Raw genomic sequence first — 13,766 nt, 5'->3', positions numbered from 1 at the left:
CGATTTTTCGGGGAAGGAAAAAGGGAGAGTGTTGTCTCTTGCGATCACGCTGCATAGACTCCTTCTTGTTTGTTTGTAATAAAAATGCCGGAGTTTCTAGTTGCGCCGGCCGCTCTAATTTTTATGACCGACGTTTTTATGACCCGGAGATATCCGGGTTTGTTTGGAAAGCTGCTAAAATTTTGTATTATTGCTAGGCGCAGTTTATCTTTCCGGGCGCCGATATAATTTTTGTTTGTTCTCCTATCGTCTGGAGTTTTAAGTTTCCAAACGATAGGAGACCCGTTCGAGTTATTTATTATAAAAAAAAGAGGTTCGCTATGCGTTGGCGCGTCGTGTCGCATGAAAAAGGGGACCGTGGAGTCTCCAGGACGTAACAATTGAATAGGTAAATATACAGAATAGGGGAGCCCCCTCCGATCGGTTTCTCGTTGTCATATATTGTAAATATGATCTTCTTAGTATGTTTCTAAAAGTTGTTTTAACCGTGGCTCATTGTTTATAAAAAAGATGTAAACAAAAACAGTTTCATGAATAAACTATTGTTCTTCGACATCGTGTACATTTCAGAAGAAAATGAGAAATGCATGTGTGGACGCAGTGCAACTTTCCAACGAGGCAAAACGAGGGTCAAGTCAAACCTATGTGTCTAGTTTTTGAATAGTGGAGTCCCCTCGCAGAAGGGGCGGAACACATTGTCTCCACGCATATATTTTCATTGATTTAGAACAGTGTCTGACAAGTACTGACAAGCGTACATGATAGTCAGTGAAGAAAGTTTTTAACCTCTATATATTCATTTTACATATTCGAAAACTAAATATTTTGTTTTTAAGATACCCTACCCTATACATATCGGCGATAAAGACTACTTTTTTATTCTTTTTGTTTGTTTCGTTTTTTCGTGTAAGCGTAGCGAGCAGTAGGCAAGGATGTAGGCAGGGCGAGCGCAGCCCCTGTGACATCAAAATATTTGACGCGAGATTTTTCGATTCTTCTACAATTTGACACTAAATTATTCGATACCTTACGATTTGACATCAAATTATTCAATACCAGATTATTCAATACTATACCATTGGATACAGTACATTTTGCGATATCGTGTACACTTCACAAGTAACTATTTTGTTTGCATCACACATTATCGTACTTGTGGAAGAGGAAGGAGTTCTTGTTCTCCCTGAAAAAACCTAACCCAACCTGTGTTACAACTATCATTAATTGTCACGATCATACATATAATACTCCTATATTGCTAGTCGCGTATCTTTGCAATGAGGCACGAGGCCCGAGAAAGAGAGACGCACGAAGTCCAAATATGGGCATAGATAGTCGAGCGTCATTATGCGCAGGCGCGTCTACTAAGCGAGTGCGAGCGAGACAAAGCATTGGAAAGTGAGAGAAAGAACGCGAGAAAGAGAAATGCGCAAGCGTGCTTGAATGTTCACCGCATGCGCACAAAGCAGCTGGACCTTGCGCGAGAGAGAGACTACTATATTGTCTGCACCGTAACATTCGGGCTTCAGGTCGGCACCGTACTAGCAATATAGGAGTATTATATATATGGTCACGATGTACATTGCTTGTCACTTGTACTGTGTCTAATTGTATCGTGGCAAATTGTACAGTGTCGAATCGTATGGTATCGAATAATTTTATGTTCAATAAATCTGTGTCCAATACTTTGGTGTCGAATTGTACTGTAGTCAAACGGAGCACGTCCAAGAAAAAGTTGATGAATGTACGGTAGTGAGATGGCAACATATAAGAGAATTGTACTTAACCAAATTACTGTTTAATATACATTGTAATTTGTTGAAGTAATTTGAGTAATTTGAGTCAAGCAGAAATGAATTAAGAGGAAAGCTCTGTAGATATTATAAAGTTATTCCATACTTTATTCTCCAGAAGGAGAACGGTAAAGTATTTTAAGCATAAATTTTAAAGCCCTTTGAAATCTATAAAGTTTATGATTAAGACAATTAAAATGACTTACTTAGTTTTTAAAATATTAAATTAGTAAGTTTTATGGATTCGCTTTTTTTGTATGTATTTTATATATGTGTTATATTCTATTATTTACAAATACTTTTATTTAGGTCGATATATGGGAAGCATTAAGAGCACAAAAGCCATCTAGACCAGCTACACCTAATATGACAACTGAGGAAGAAAATCAACTTCAGAGGTATGTCTCCACTGCACAATATAGTGTTCTATCATTACAGACCAGTGCTAACCAGCAGATTTCTGAGATTTATTTTGACAACAAAAATTCTAATTCAATAGAGATAAATAAATGATTCCAATATCTAAAATACAAGGGAAAAAGATATAGAAGCACCAATGCTCTCAAAGATTCTATCACAAATAACTAATATCACAATGTCGATATAATATAGTTTGTATTGTACAATATAATATATTTTGAATTATAATATACATATACATATATACAGGGTGTCCGACAATTACTTTAAAATCTCTCGTAGGCAGGTAGAAGAAGTAAAACTGAGTCGAAAAGTCCTATACTATTTTGCTAGATTTCGCAATAGTTATCGATATCTTAATTAACAAAGATCCGCGAATAAGCATGCATCGGGCCGTCTTACGCGCGTAAGACAGCCCGGCGCGCTTCACGCGCTCGCGGTTGTTACTCGTAGCAACAGTACGGGAGGAGCTAACATAACAGCATATACTATATCATATACATAATGGAAGATGGAAAATAACGATGGCCAAACGCGAAAGCGTGAATGTTTCATTTTGATTAGCAAATTACGAGCAATTATTCGCATGTTTTGCTAATCAAACTAAATAATTCTAATACTGAGATGTGTCGATAATGAGTCTGTTTACTTATTTATTTAATTAATCTTTTCATTATCGAGGACGAGATATCTCGCCATCACAATGTCGCTTGAGTGATGCTATGGATGAGATATCTCGCGTCGCAATTTCTATTGCTGTGCTACGGGCAAGATATCAACAAAATCTTCTTGAATTGATTCTTTAATCTAAATTTTCAGATGACAAATTAAATTATACGAGATATCTTGTTTATAGCACTTTCGAATAACGAAAGTTGTGACGCGAGATATCTTGTCTAAAGGGCCTTTTGCAATAAGATATTAGTAATAAATCAGAAGTCAGAAGCAAGAAATTGACCAATCACAGTCAAATTACAGAAGAATAATCGATTGTGATTAGTCAATTTCTTGCTTTTGACTTCTGATTTATTACTAATATCTTATTATAGAAGGTCCTTAAAGCGTTGCATAAGTGATATCGTGATAATCGAGATATCTCGTCCATACGTAATGAAAGAGTTAAGAAAGTTACGAGAAGAATCTCATAAAGAAAGGGAAAATATATTATAAATTACATTTCGGCGGAGATATGAATGTAGTACTGATTGTTATTGTTGTGTATTTCTTTAATCTTTCTTTTACTTATTAATTTTGTTACATACTAAAAAGAAACAATATTTAGAAAAAAGAGTATTTTAAATATTATATTAGTGTAATTATCTTGGCATAAAAGAAAGCAATAATGGATTTTTAATTATTTATTTATTTAACACATTCGAGACCGATAACTCAGCATATGATTATACTACTGCTTGTTTAATTATTTAATCTTTTTTTTTACTCATTAATTTTGTTATATACAAAAGAGACAATATTTATTACAATACAAAATAGATTAAATATCGTATTATTGTAATTACAAAAATTAAACTTTTGTTTGTATTCTTTATAGGAGTCTTCCCATAAAATAAATAAGTAAATAAAAAAATAAATAATTATTAGTATTAACATTTTGATAATAACATATTCGAAATCGATGACTTAACATATGGGTCATGCGATGTCTCACCATTTAGCCGATGACTCAGCATATGGATCATAATATTCCGAAACTAAGAATTGCCGTATTTTGTTGATAGTTTTGTTATAGGACGTTAGTCTCGAATAAATTAATTATTTACAGAACGAATCTCATGCAAAGAAAAAAATAATTTGAAGATACATTTTGTTGCTAATCATAGTGGTTTTCTTACTTATTTCTCTGTTTTACAGTTTGTTTTCACTTTATTTAATTTTTAACGTACACAAAAAATATTCAAATATTGTAATATTGTTATAAAAAAAATTAAATGTTTTTACAGGAATTAATGAAGAGTTTTTTTTATAGGATAGTATTTTTTATAAGATTTTTTCCGTAAATAAATAAAGAGATAATAAATGATCAAAATTTTAACGTTAGATTAATTGAATGAGCTCGTGAGATGATAAAACAGGATGCTTGGACAGATACAAATCAAAACACAAGATGTTTGTATGAGTGAGTTCTTTATTATTTGATAAAACAAAACCAATTACAAACATTTTGATATCATTATTCTTCATCAATGTATGAGCAAAATTATATAATATAAAATTTATAAGAAAAATCACAGAGCATTCATTGTGAGTAGTTCAGTATAATTTGTAAGTATGTATTGCTGTCCTCAGGTGTTTGGGTAGTAGGAAGCAATAGAGTAATACAATTTTTATATTATACAATTTTGCTTACACATTGATAAAAATCCGAACAAAGAAATCAAAACGTTTGTAAGTTTTTTCGGTATCAAATAATAAAAAATCACTCACACGAATATCTTGTGTTTTGATTCACATCTGCTCAGTATCCTGTTTCGACATTAGAATTATTTATTTGAAGTAAAACAAAAATTCCGAGATGTTGGTAATGAGATTTTATTTATTTATTTATTTATTTAATTACTTAATTATTTACTAAAAGAATTAAAAATATAAAAAAAAAATTAAAGATTGTTTAGGTTGGAAATAATGATGTGATTATATTCTTCAATTTTTCTATTTTTTCTATATTTTTCACATACAAAACATATTTTCAATATTATTTGTAGATAACATTTTAAAAATTTATCATTAGTACACAGTAAACAATAAAATTTTAATTTTAATTTGTGTGGACCACCTGGGACATGTAAAAATAGTTAAAGGAAACTCATTCGTCATGTGTTATTTATTGACAAACTAGTAATGTTAAATAATTGAACAATTAAAGAATCTTTTCCGGCTCTGTAGTTTCTAAACTAATAAATATATATTCGGTCATTGGAGCCATTCGCTAGATGTTGTGCGGAAATTATACGTGTATATATGTCCATATATACGTGTTCACATGTAAATTTTTACACGTGAAATTCGAATTGAATTAACAATTCTAAAATTCATATTGGATGCTATACTTGCATCTCTTATATGAGAAATCCCAAATACCCCCCTAAATTGAAATTAAATAATTGACACTTTACACTTATATTTTCACGTTATTTTCATTTTAAGTTTAAAAAGTATAAATGTAAAAATAAAATAACATAAAATAATTAAAAACTACATAGAAAAATAGTTATAATAATTCGTATAAGATACAAAGATGTTTTTCGGATTTGAACCATGTTAGTGTCATTCTTATACCGACGTTTCGTAAACATTTCAATTAACTTCATCAGGGCAATCTGATTTAAAGAGCAATCTTTAAAGAGCAATCTGATACAATATCGGTATAAGAAACGTTGGTATAAGAATGACACTAACACGGTTCAAACCCGAAAAATCTTGTATGTTAAATACAACACACCGCGAAAGCATCAAATATCAACTCGTATAAGAAATGTACTTCAAAAAGAACAAGTACATACATTTCTTACGATTTATTGTAACTATTTTTCTATGTAGTTTTTAATAATTTTATACATATGTTATTTCATTTTCACATTACACTTATAGTCAAAATAACTAATAAATATAAATGTGAAGTGTCAATTATTTACCATTACTAGTTTGTCAATAAGTAACACATGACAAATCAGTTATTATAATCATTTTTACATGTCTCAGGAAGTCCAGTCAAATTAAAATTAACAGTTTATTTGCTATTGTGTATTAACTACACTTATAAAATATTAAGTGACAATAAGGTATAAAAACACACAATAAATATTTTCAAACATTTATTTCTTTTTCTTTTAATAAATGTTTTACATATTATACAATTATTGCACGCTATCATTTCTACACCACCTTGCGGTAGATAGCATGGCGCATTTTTTTTATAGTGGTATCCCTAGTAGGTCTAATCCACTCTCATAATTTAAGTTACGTGGAATATAATGGATAAAAATACAGAATGAAAAATTTATGAGATACTGTTGTAAAAACTGAAAGTTGATGTTGCTCATCAGAGCTACACTACAAACTAAACGTATGAGCTGGATCTTCGTTCCTAGAACTCAAGATATTCTTTCGGCACGTTCTACAATGTTTAGGCATTGAGATAAGTGTAGGCTTTATTGAACAGATTGTTTGGATTGGAAAAAGAGTTACTAGATTTATATTTATAGGTCTACTATTTTGACCGGTTGTTTATACAGGTTAAAGAAAATAATTGACTGAAGACATAAAGATAAGGCTAAAAGATAAAAAAAGATTGCAGCACGTAACAACGCTCAAGTGAGTAGATAGTGAAAGTAATGTTATTCTCACAAATATGTTATATATGCACATAATAAAAACATCACCAAAGAAAAAACATTACACAATATAACGCAACTATCAGAAAACATTTGAATAAACTGTTTGTGCTATTAGTAAAATAAACATTAAAAGATACAAAACTAACAGTAGCAGATTTCCTAAAGAAAAGTTATCAAGTACTTTACGTATGACATTTAATGTATTTTTTTGTTAATGATATTGTTATTATGCACATATATATACATATACAATGCATTTATGAGAATAATAACGGGTGCTTTATTGAATACAGTACGATTCGACATCAAATTATTGGACAAAATTATTCGAGCGGTCCGAGATCGAAAGAGAACGGCGCGCGGTATTACAGGCAGCCAGAGAAGAAATTTCTAAGAAATACTTCTTTTGACGCGGCACGATATGGTGCACTCCTCTATACGATTTGGTATGATTGGACACAGTATATTTTCCGATATCGTGTACATTTCACAAGTAAATATCTTGTTCGCATTACACATTATCGTACACGTGTGAGCGGGGGAAGGGATCGCCCTTCTGTTTGCACCACATCTCCCAAAAAAACTAACCCACATTAACCTGTGGGTTATTACTATCATTACTTGTCACAATGCACATTGCTTGTCACTTGTACTGTGTCGAATCGCACGGTGTCTAATCGTGCAGTCTTGAGTAAATCGGTATCAAATCGTACGATGTATTCGAATAATTTAATGTCAAATTTGTGTCTAATAAATTTGTGTTCAATAATTTAGTGTCGAATCATACTGTGGTTAAACGGAACACGCCCAAGAATAACAGAAAACACTGTTATTAAATTTTGCAGACAGGGTGTCTGACAACGAATAAATAAGGTAAAATGCGTATATAGATTGAATCAATCTGAAGAGAAAAGTTATTTATCATTTTGAAAAATTTGCAATAGTTCTTGAGATATAAATTAAGAAATGTGATCCAATAAGTGTGCAAGAGACAATGATCGACTCTATAAGCGTGCATGATTATCAGCTGTAAACAAATGGCATATCTCATGCAATGTCTTACAATGGAAGGTGGCAAACTGTGGGTCACCGATTTCAATAAGGTTGGTTTTGTACAGTACTCTACCAGAAGAGTACTTGAGCACAGAGATAGGACACATCTCTCAGCCATTTTCTAAAAAAATCTAATCAAACTATAGGCGTTACTTATATATCGTTTCGTTAGTACGGTTTTCGAGAAGCGCGGTGTAGCGCTGGCGAGTAAACGCCTGATTACTAAGTTAAAGATTAAGGTTTAGTTTCCGGTGGTTTTCTTCGTTGTTTTTTTGTGTAATATAACAACGTATATGCGTATATTTATGTAAAATAAAATTAATTTCACTACTAACTTAATTTTTTTAGTGTGCATTTTCAAAAAGCAATATTTTTCTAATTTTAAGTTATACTTTATTTTACATGTATTATCGTTAATATGAATACATGGTCTTTTACATCAACATGTTCATTATACAAGGTCTCTGACCCCGAATTAATAAGACAAAGTGTCTAGGTAGATTAGGTCAATCTGAACAGAAAAGTAATTTACCATTTTATACAATTCACAATAGTTATTGAGATATGAATTAATAAATGTAAGCCAATAAGCGCGCGGAGAGCAATTAGACTCTGCATAAGCATGCACAATTATCAGCTATAAAAACAATTGGCTTACCTCATGCAATGTCTTAGCAAGATGCAAGCAACTCAGCTTCTTGCAATCGGATATCATCGCCTCTTAATAAATTACAAGTACGCGTATGAGCTATCCCGAATAGCTAAAGTAGTCGATCATGAATAATACTCTATTGACCACAGTACAGTTCGACACAGAATTATTGGACACAAAATTATTCGACACCGTACGAGTCGACACTGATTTATTCGGCACCGTACAATTTGACACCAAATTATTGGACACAAAATAATTCGACACAAATTTATTGGACACAAAATTATTCGACACCGTATTACTGGACACACTTTCCGATACCGTGTAATGTTTATAAGTAAATATTTTGTTTGTATCACACATTATCGTACACGTATGGGCGGGACAGAGCTTTGCCTTCCCCTTGCTCCTCTTCCCCAAAAAAATCTAACTCAACCTAACCTTTGGTACAACTATCATTAATTGTCGCAATGCACATTGCTTGTCATTTGTACTGTGTCTAATAGTATTGTGTTGAATCGTACGGTATCGAATAATTTTGTGTCGAATAATTTTATGTCTAATAACTTTGTGTCAAATTATTTTGTGTCCAATAATTTGGTGTCGAATCGTACTGTAATCAAACGGAACACGCCCCTGCCATCAAAGGCTGAGGAAGAGACTTCTAGAAAGCCTAGAGGCTATTTCCTCATGGGACCTCTCCCATCACCTCGAAGTTCATGACGGGCTACCGCCTTTCCTTGAAGCCTAAGCTCCTCTATGGCAGAAGAAAGTGCCACAGCTTCTTTCCGCCACTAGTGGGGTTACGTACAATGAAACGTGCAAGTCACAACACCTACTCACCCTCCGTGTAGTCTCGGCGTCAAACCTCCAAAAAGAGACGCCATCTAAGATTGCGCTGCAATGCTCAGTCTGAAGACTGACCTCTCTTAATAACAGGGGCCTTCCCGCCCCAGTGGACTAACGATTCTTCAAGGACAAGAGTCCTGACCGCTCCTTCTTAAGCTCTGAAGGACTTCCCAGCAGAGCAGCGAGGGCACTCTTCGTTGGGATTTGGTTTTCGGAGCCGCCTTTTTTCTTTTCCGCTGCCGCCGCCGCCGTCGCCGCTTTCTTCGATGCTTTCAGCACCGGAAATCCGGACGCGGTGGACGTCGACGCCTGCGATGCTGCAGACTGCACCTTTGGTGTCGCAGCCGGCACCGGAAGTTCTCTCGCTACTACCTCTATTGAGGAGCCCCTATCCGATGAGGCAGCGGCCGAGGCCAGCTGACTCGTGGGAAGGTCCCCGGAACCGCTTCATAATTACGGGAGAAAGAGCCGAACAGGCCGGCCCCTCTAAGTGCCGGGCTGAGCGGTCAAAGTCCGAGCAAAGTGAGCACCTCGGCATCTTCGCTCTGCATGCTCCGACACGATGGCCTGGTTCGCCGCAGCGATAGCACTTATTGCTGCGGTTCACCGTGGAGGTGCACAACCGCTACCCGGTTTGCAGGCGGTGGCATCTCACTTGTCTAGGCGGGAGGTTCTCAATGAGGGCTTGCACCCAGCGACAGCCTCCAATCGGCCAGAGCTGCCGCCAGTTACTTTTGAGCGACAGTATCGTCGAAACTCGTCACTCGGACAGCTCCGGACTTGGCGGATCGCCCGACCTCGACCCCAAGTTCGCCGCAGCGACTACTTTTCTCTCGTCGCCGGAGACTTTGTAACGGAGCCGATTTTCTATCGGCTTCGCCCGGCCTTCCGCCTGCCAGACAGCTCGGTCGGCTCCAGGGTTCAGGAGGAGGGGAAGGGACAAAATTGCGACACTCGTTTTGATTAATTCTGAAATGTAGTGTGGTTTATTCCATGGAGTAATAACTATTTTACAAATGTCGGTAACTCCGCGATTTTGATCGCTGAGAGCGATTTGTTTTCAGGTGATTTGCGTGCTTTTTGTCGCGCGTTATGTGTGAGAAAACGGCGGCGAGTCGAATGCTTTTACTGACGGCGCTTGTTGGCATAAAGATGACGGTGCGCGGTCGGATACTTAATTCTAATCTTAAACCTACGGTTGGTTGTCGGTATATACACGCGGGGTAAACAATATATACACTCGGGGTTATTCTATCGGGGTGCAATGGCCTTGATTCGTGCGGCCGGTGTAGTCGGTCGAGGGTGCCGAGATGTCCCCGGTCGGGGATGCGACCGTTGAGTCGTGAGAACGACTGTTTTTGTTGGGGCGGTTACAACGGCCGATTGAGTATCCGGGCTCCTAGAGCCGGCGGCGACGACGTGCGCCGGAACGCCAGGTGAGTCGAGACTACGCCTAGACCGGACGGTCAGGATGTGCCCGAGACTACGCCTCTGACACTGGGTGAGTCGAGATTACGCCTCGACCGGACGGTCAGGATGTGCCCGAGACTACGCCTCTGGCACAGAGTGAGTCGAGACTACGCCTCGACCGGACGGTCAGGATGTGCCCGAGACTACGCCTCTGACACCGGGTGAGTCGAGACTACGCCTCGACCGGATGGTCAGGATATATGCACCGAGACTATGCCTCGGCTTCTAGGATTGCTCTTGGAGACACTGCCTTTAGAGCTCGGGAAAAGGAACTGGTCTCGACTGCCGAAATCGCTCGGCTTATATACCCCGGAGCGGCCTACGGTCCGTCCGGGGTCGGCGTGCGATACGCGCTTGTTTGCGTGCCGTGTCACGCACCTGTGCCGTGTCGCACCGGCACAGGTCTTCTCTTGTACACGTGCGTTCTTATTCTATAATTCCGCGCCCTAAACTATCGGTTAGTCCGCAGGGGAATAGGAATTATATAGGAAGGTTGGCGGAATTATGGTAGGCGCGTGTGTTGATCTGTACGTATACTTTTATTTAATAAATGTGATAGATAAGAGTAATAATGGCAGAATGGTAATAATAGAACAAGAAAAGAATAACATATAAAAATACTAGGAAAATAACATATATACACTATATACACAAGCGATTCCCGTCACAACTTGAAGCATCATGCTTCCGGCGACGGTCCGCCTCGCATGGACGTCAGCAATGCCGAGCTCATCTAGGCGGATAGAAGCTCGACACAGCCGCATAATCGCGGCGTAAGAGGCGTTCTCTCTCTTATGTAGGAGAGTGACTGCCGCAGTCACCGGCACTTTTACGCGCGGCTTCTGCTTCGCAGCACTCTTCTTCCCGATCGCAGGCGCGTGACACTTAGTCCCAAATTTGTGGGCAGCGGAGGGAGGTCTCGCGTTGCGGTCTCACCAAGGCTTTGATCGCCCGCTTGGCTTTCTTCCTCGCAACTTAGACCCAGCTGATCGGCACTTGCCGAAATCACGGGCAAGGCAGCGAGACCCGCCGGGCCATCCAAGTGGTCTTCTCACACGACGCGAAACGGGAAGGGGTCCTATCGCTCCCGCCCCGTCGCGCTTTACTCACTGACCTTGCAGCCTCTCTTCGAGAGAGTGGAGGCCTGAGTCTCTCCAATCTCCGCGTAATAAATGCATTAATTTTGGACTCGGGAACTTAACCTAATCTAAACAATTAAAGAATCTTTTAAGGCTCCGAAGTTTGCAAACTAATAAATATATATTTGGTCATGAGAGTCGTTCGCTAGGTGTTGTGCGGAAATTATACGTGTATATATATACATATATACGTGTTCACGTGTAAATTTTTACACGTGAAATTCGAATTGTAATAACAATTCTAAAATTCATATAGGATGCTATACTTGCATCTCGTATATGAGAAATCCCAAATATCCCCTAATTGAAATTAATTAAATAGGGGGTATTTGGGATTTCTCATATACGAGATGCAAGTATAGCATCCTATATGAATTTTAGAATTGTTATTACAATTCGAATTTCACGTGTAAAAATTTACACGTGAACACGTGTATATGTATATAAATATATACACGTATAATGTCCGCACAACACCTAGCGAACGGCTCTCATGACCGAATATATATTTATTAGTTTGTTAACCTAATCTAACCTAACTTAATTTAACCATATGTCACTAAAATATCATTAATAACATATTTTTATTAACAAATTTTAATTATTATACACGGATACCAGTATTTGGCTTGCACTGCCTTTATTCTTATTTCTTTTGAATTTCACGAGTTTAGAATCAATATCATTACTGTCACAATGCATAGTGCTTCATTTGTGTAACATTGTACATGTGCAATAATGTTCTGTGCAAATGATCACAATAGACAATAGGAATCTGCGCAAAACTTTAAGTTCTTATTTCTCCACAGAGCACAAAATCGCAGCGGAAGTGTAACATTCTTTGTTTTTAGCCGAGCCAGGAGTCAACGACGAGGACATGACAAAGAACTCTATTTTTTTTTTGTTTTTTTGAACCATTTTATATATATATATATTTTTTTTTACTTTTTTATTTTATTTTATTTTATTTTTTCATATTGTTTTTTACAAATTTATAAAAAACGTTACATAAGTTTGGGAAAGAGAATATCGAGTAAACAAATTGTTCTCTCTTTAACTGATTAACACTTTATTAAAAAAAGAAAGGAAGATTGCCAAGTACACGATACGATAATGTTCGCGCGTAGTAATACAAGTTTCTTTCTTCTTCTCCCGAGCTTCCTTTTGCTCCTGCTGCTCCCTCGACTCTGCTTCTCCTCGCTCGAGCGCTACCGCACTTCTCTTCTCCTAACCTAACTATTCGGTTGCGCATTACCGTCAAGCGACCGCGCCGTCAGCTCCATCTGAATTTCCCGCATAAATTACGCGGGGAAGAAACTCTGGCGAACTTATAATTAGCGTCTCTCTAGTAAGAGTTTACTATATTAGGCTAGTACAAAGAAAGAAAAAGTGTTCTATTACCTTTCCTATTATTTTATTTTTTTCAAAAAGTATTGGTTCTATAGAAAAACTGCATAAAACATAAATGATATATTTTTTCAAGAGCTACAACTTTTATTTTAAACATTTTTTTGTACTATAAATATTTATTAAAATAACTGTAAAATAGAAATATATTTTTAGTTGTGACTTGAAAATGACCTTGTCGATAATTTTTAATATCATATTTGTGATCAATGCACTAAAATATAATAATATAATCAACAAAAAATTCGAAGGGTTCCGCTTTTCGGAACTTCACCTCTCGATTATTGTTTAAGTTAAAGTTAAATTATTAAAAATCATTATATTGTAAAAAGCAAAAACTAAAGTTTTTTTTATTTTAATAGAAAAAGATTTTAAAGGTTTTGTCAAATTATATATATTTTTTTAAGTATTGCAACGCAAACGTTTTGCAAAAAATAACTTCAAACATGTAAATATTAAGTAACCTATAGACAAAAAAAAGAACAGTTTTTTACCAATAACAATCTACTCCAAAGAAAATCACAGTAAAGATAAGATTATAGTTAAAAACTACGCGAAATTTCAAACGGATAGCTTATGCTGGACATTTTTGCACATTAAACATAAATATATATTAAAATATATT

General features: G+C 36.3%; 1 protein-coding gene across 1 annotated transcript in view; it reads left to right on the top strand.

The window, feature by feature from the left end:
• Positions 1-2,106: 2,106 nt before the first annotated feature.
• The window catches only part of LOC109859843 (ankyrin repeat domain-containing protein 13D-like), a 68,095-nt gene continuing 56,435 nt past the window's right edge, over positions 2,107-13,766 (top strand). The window contains exon 1 of the mRNA XM_020438449.1: positions 2,107-2,191. Within this exon, the coding sequence (XP_020294038.1) occupies positions 2,160-2,191 (32 nt within the window). The 5' untranslated portion in view covers positions 2,107-2,159. The remainder of the gene's footprint in view (positions 2,192-13,766) is intronic.

The sequence above is a fragment of the Pseudomyrmex gracilis genome, unplaced genomic scaffold (genome assembly GCF_002006095.1).
Source record: "Pseudomyrmex gracilis isolate BER0280 unplaced genomic scaffold, ASM200609v1 scaffold_293, whole genome shotgun sequence".
Lineage (NCBI taxonomy): Eukaryota > Metazoa > Arthropoda > Insecta > Hymenoptera > Formicidae > Pseudomyrmex > Pseudomyrmex gracilis.
Note: the sequence above shows the minus strand (reverse complement) of the source record. Positions and strands in the feature narration are given on the sequence as shown.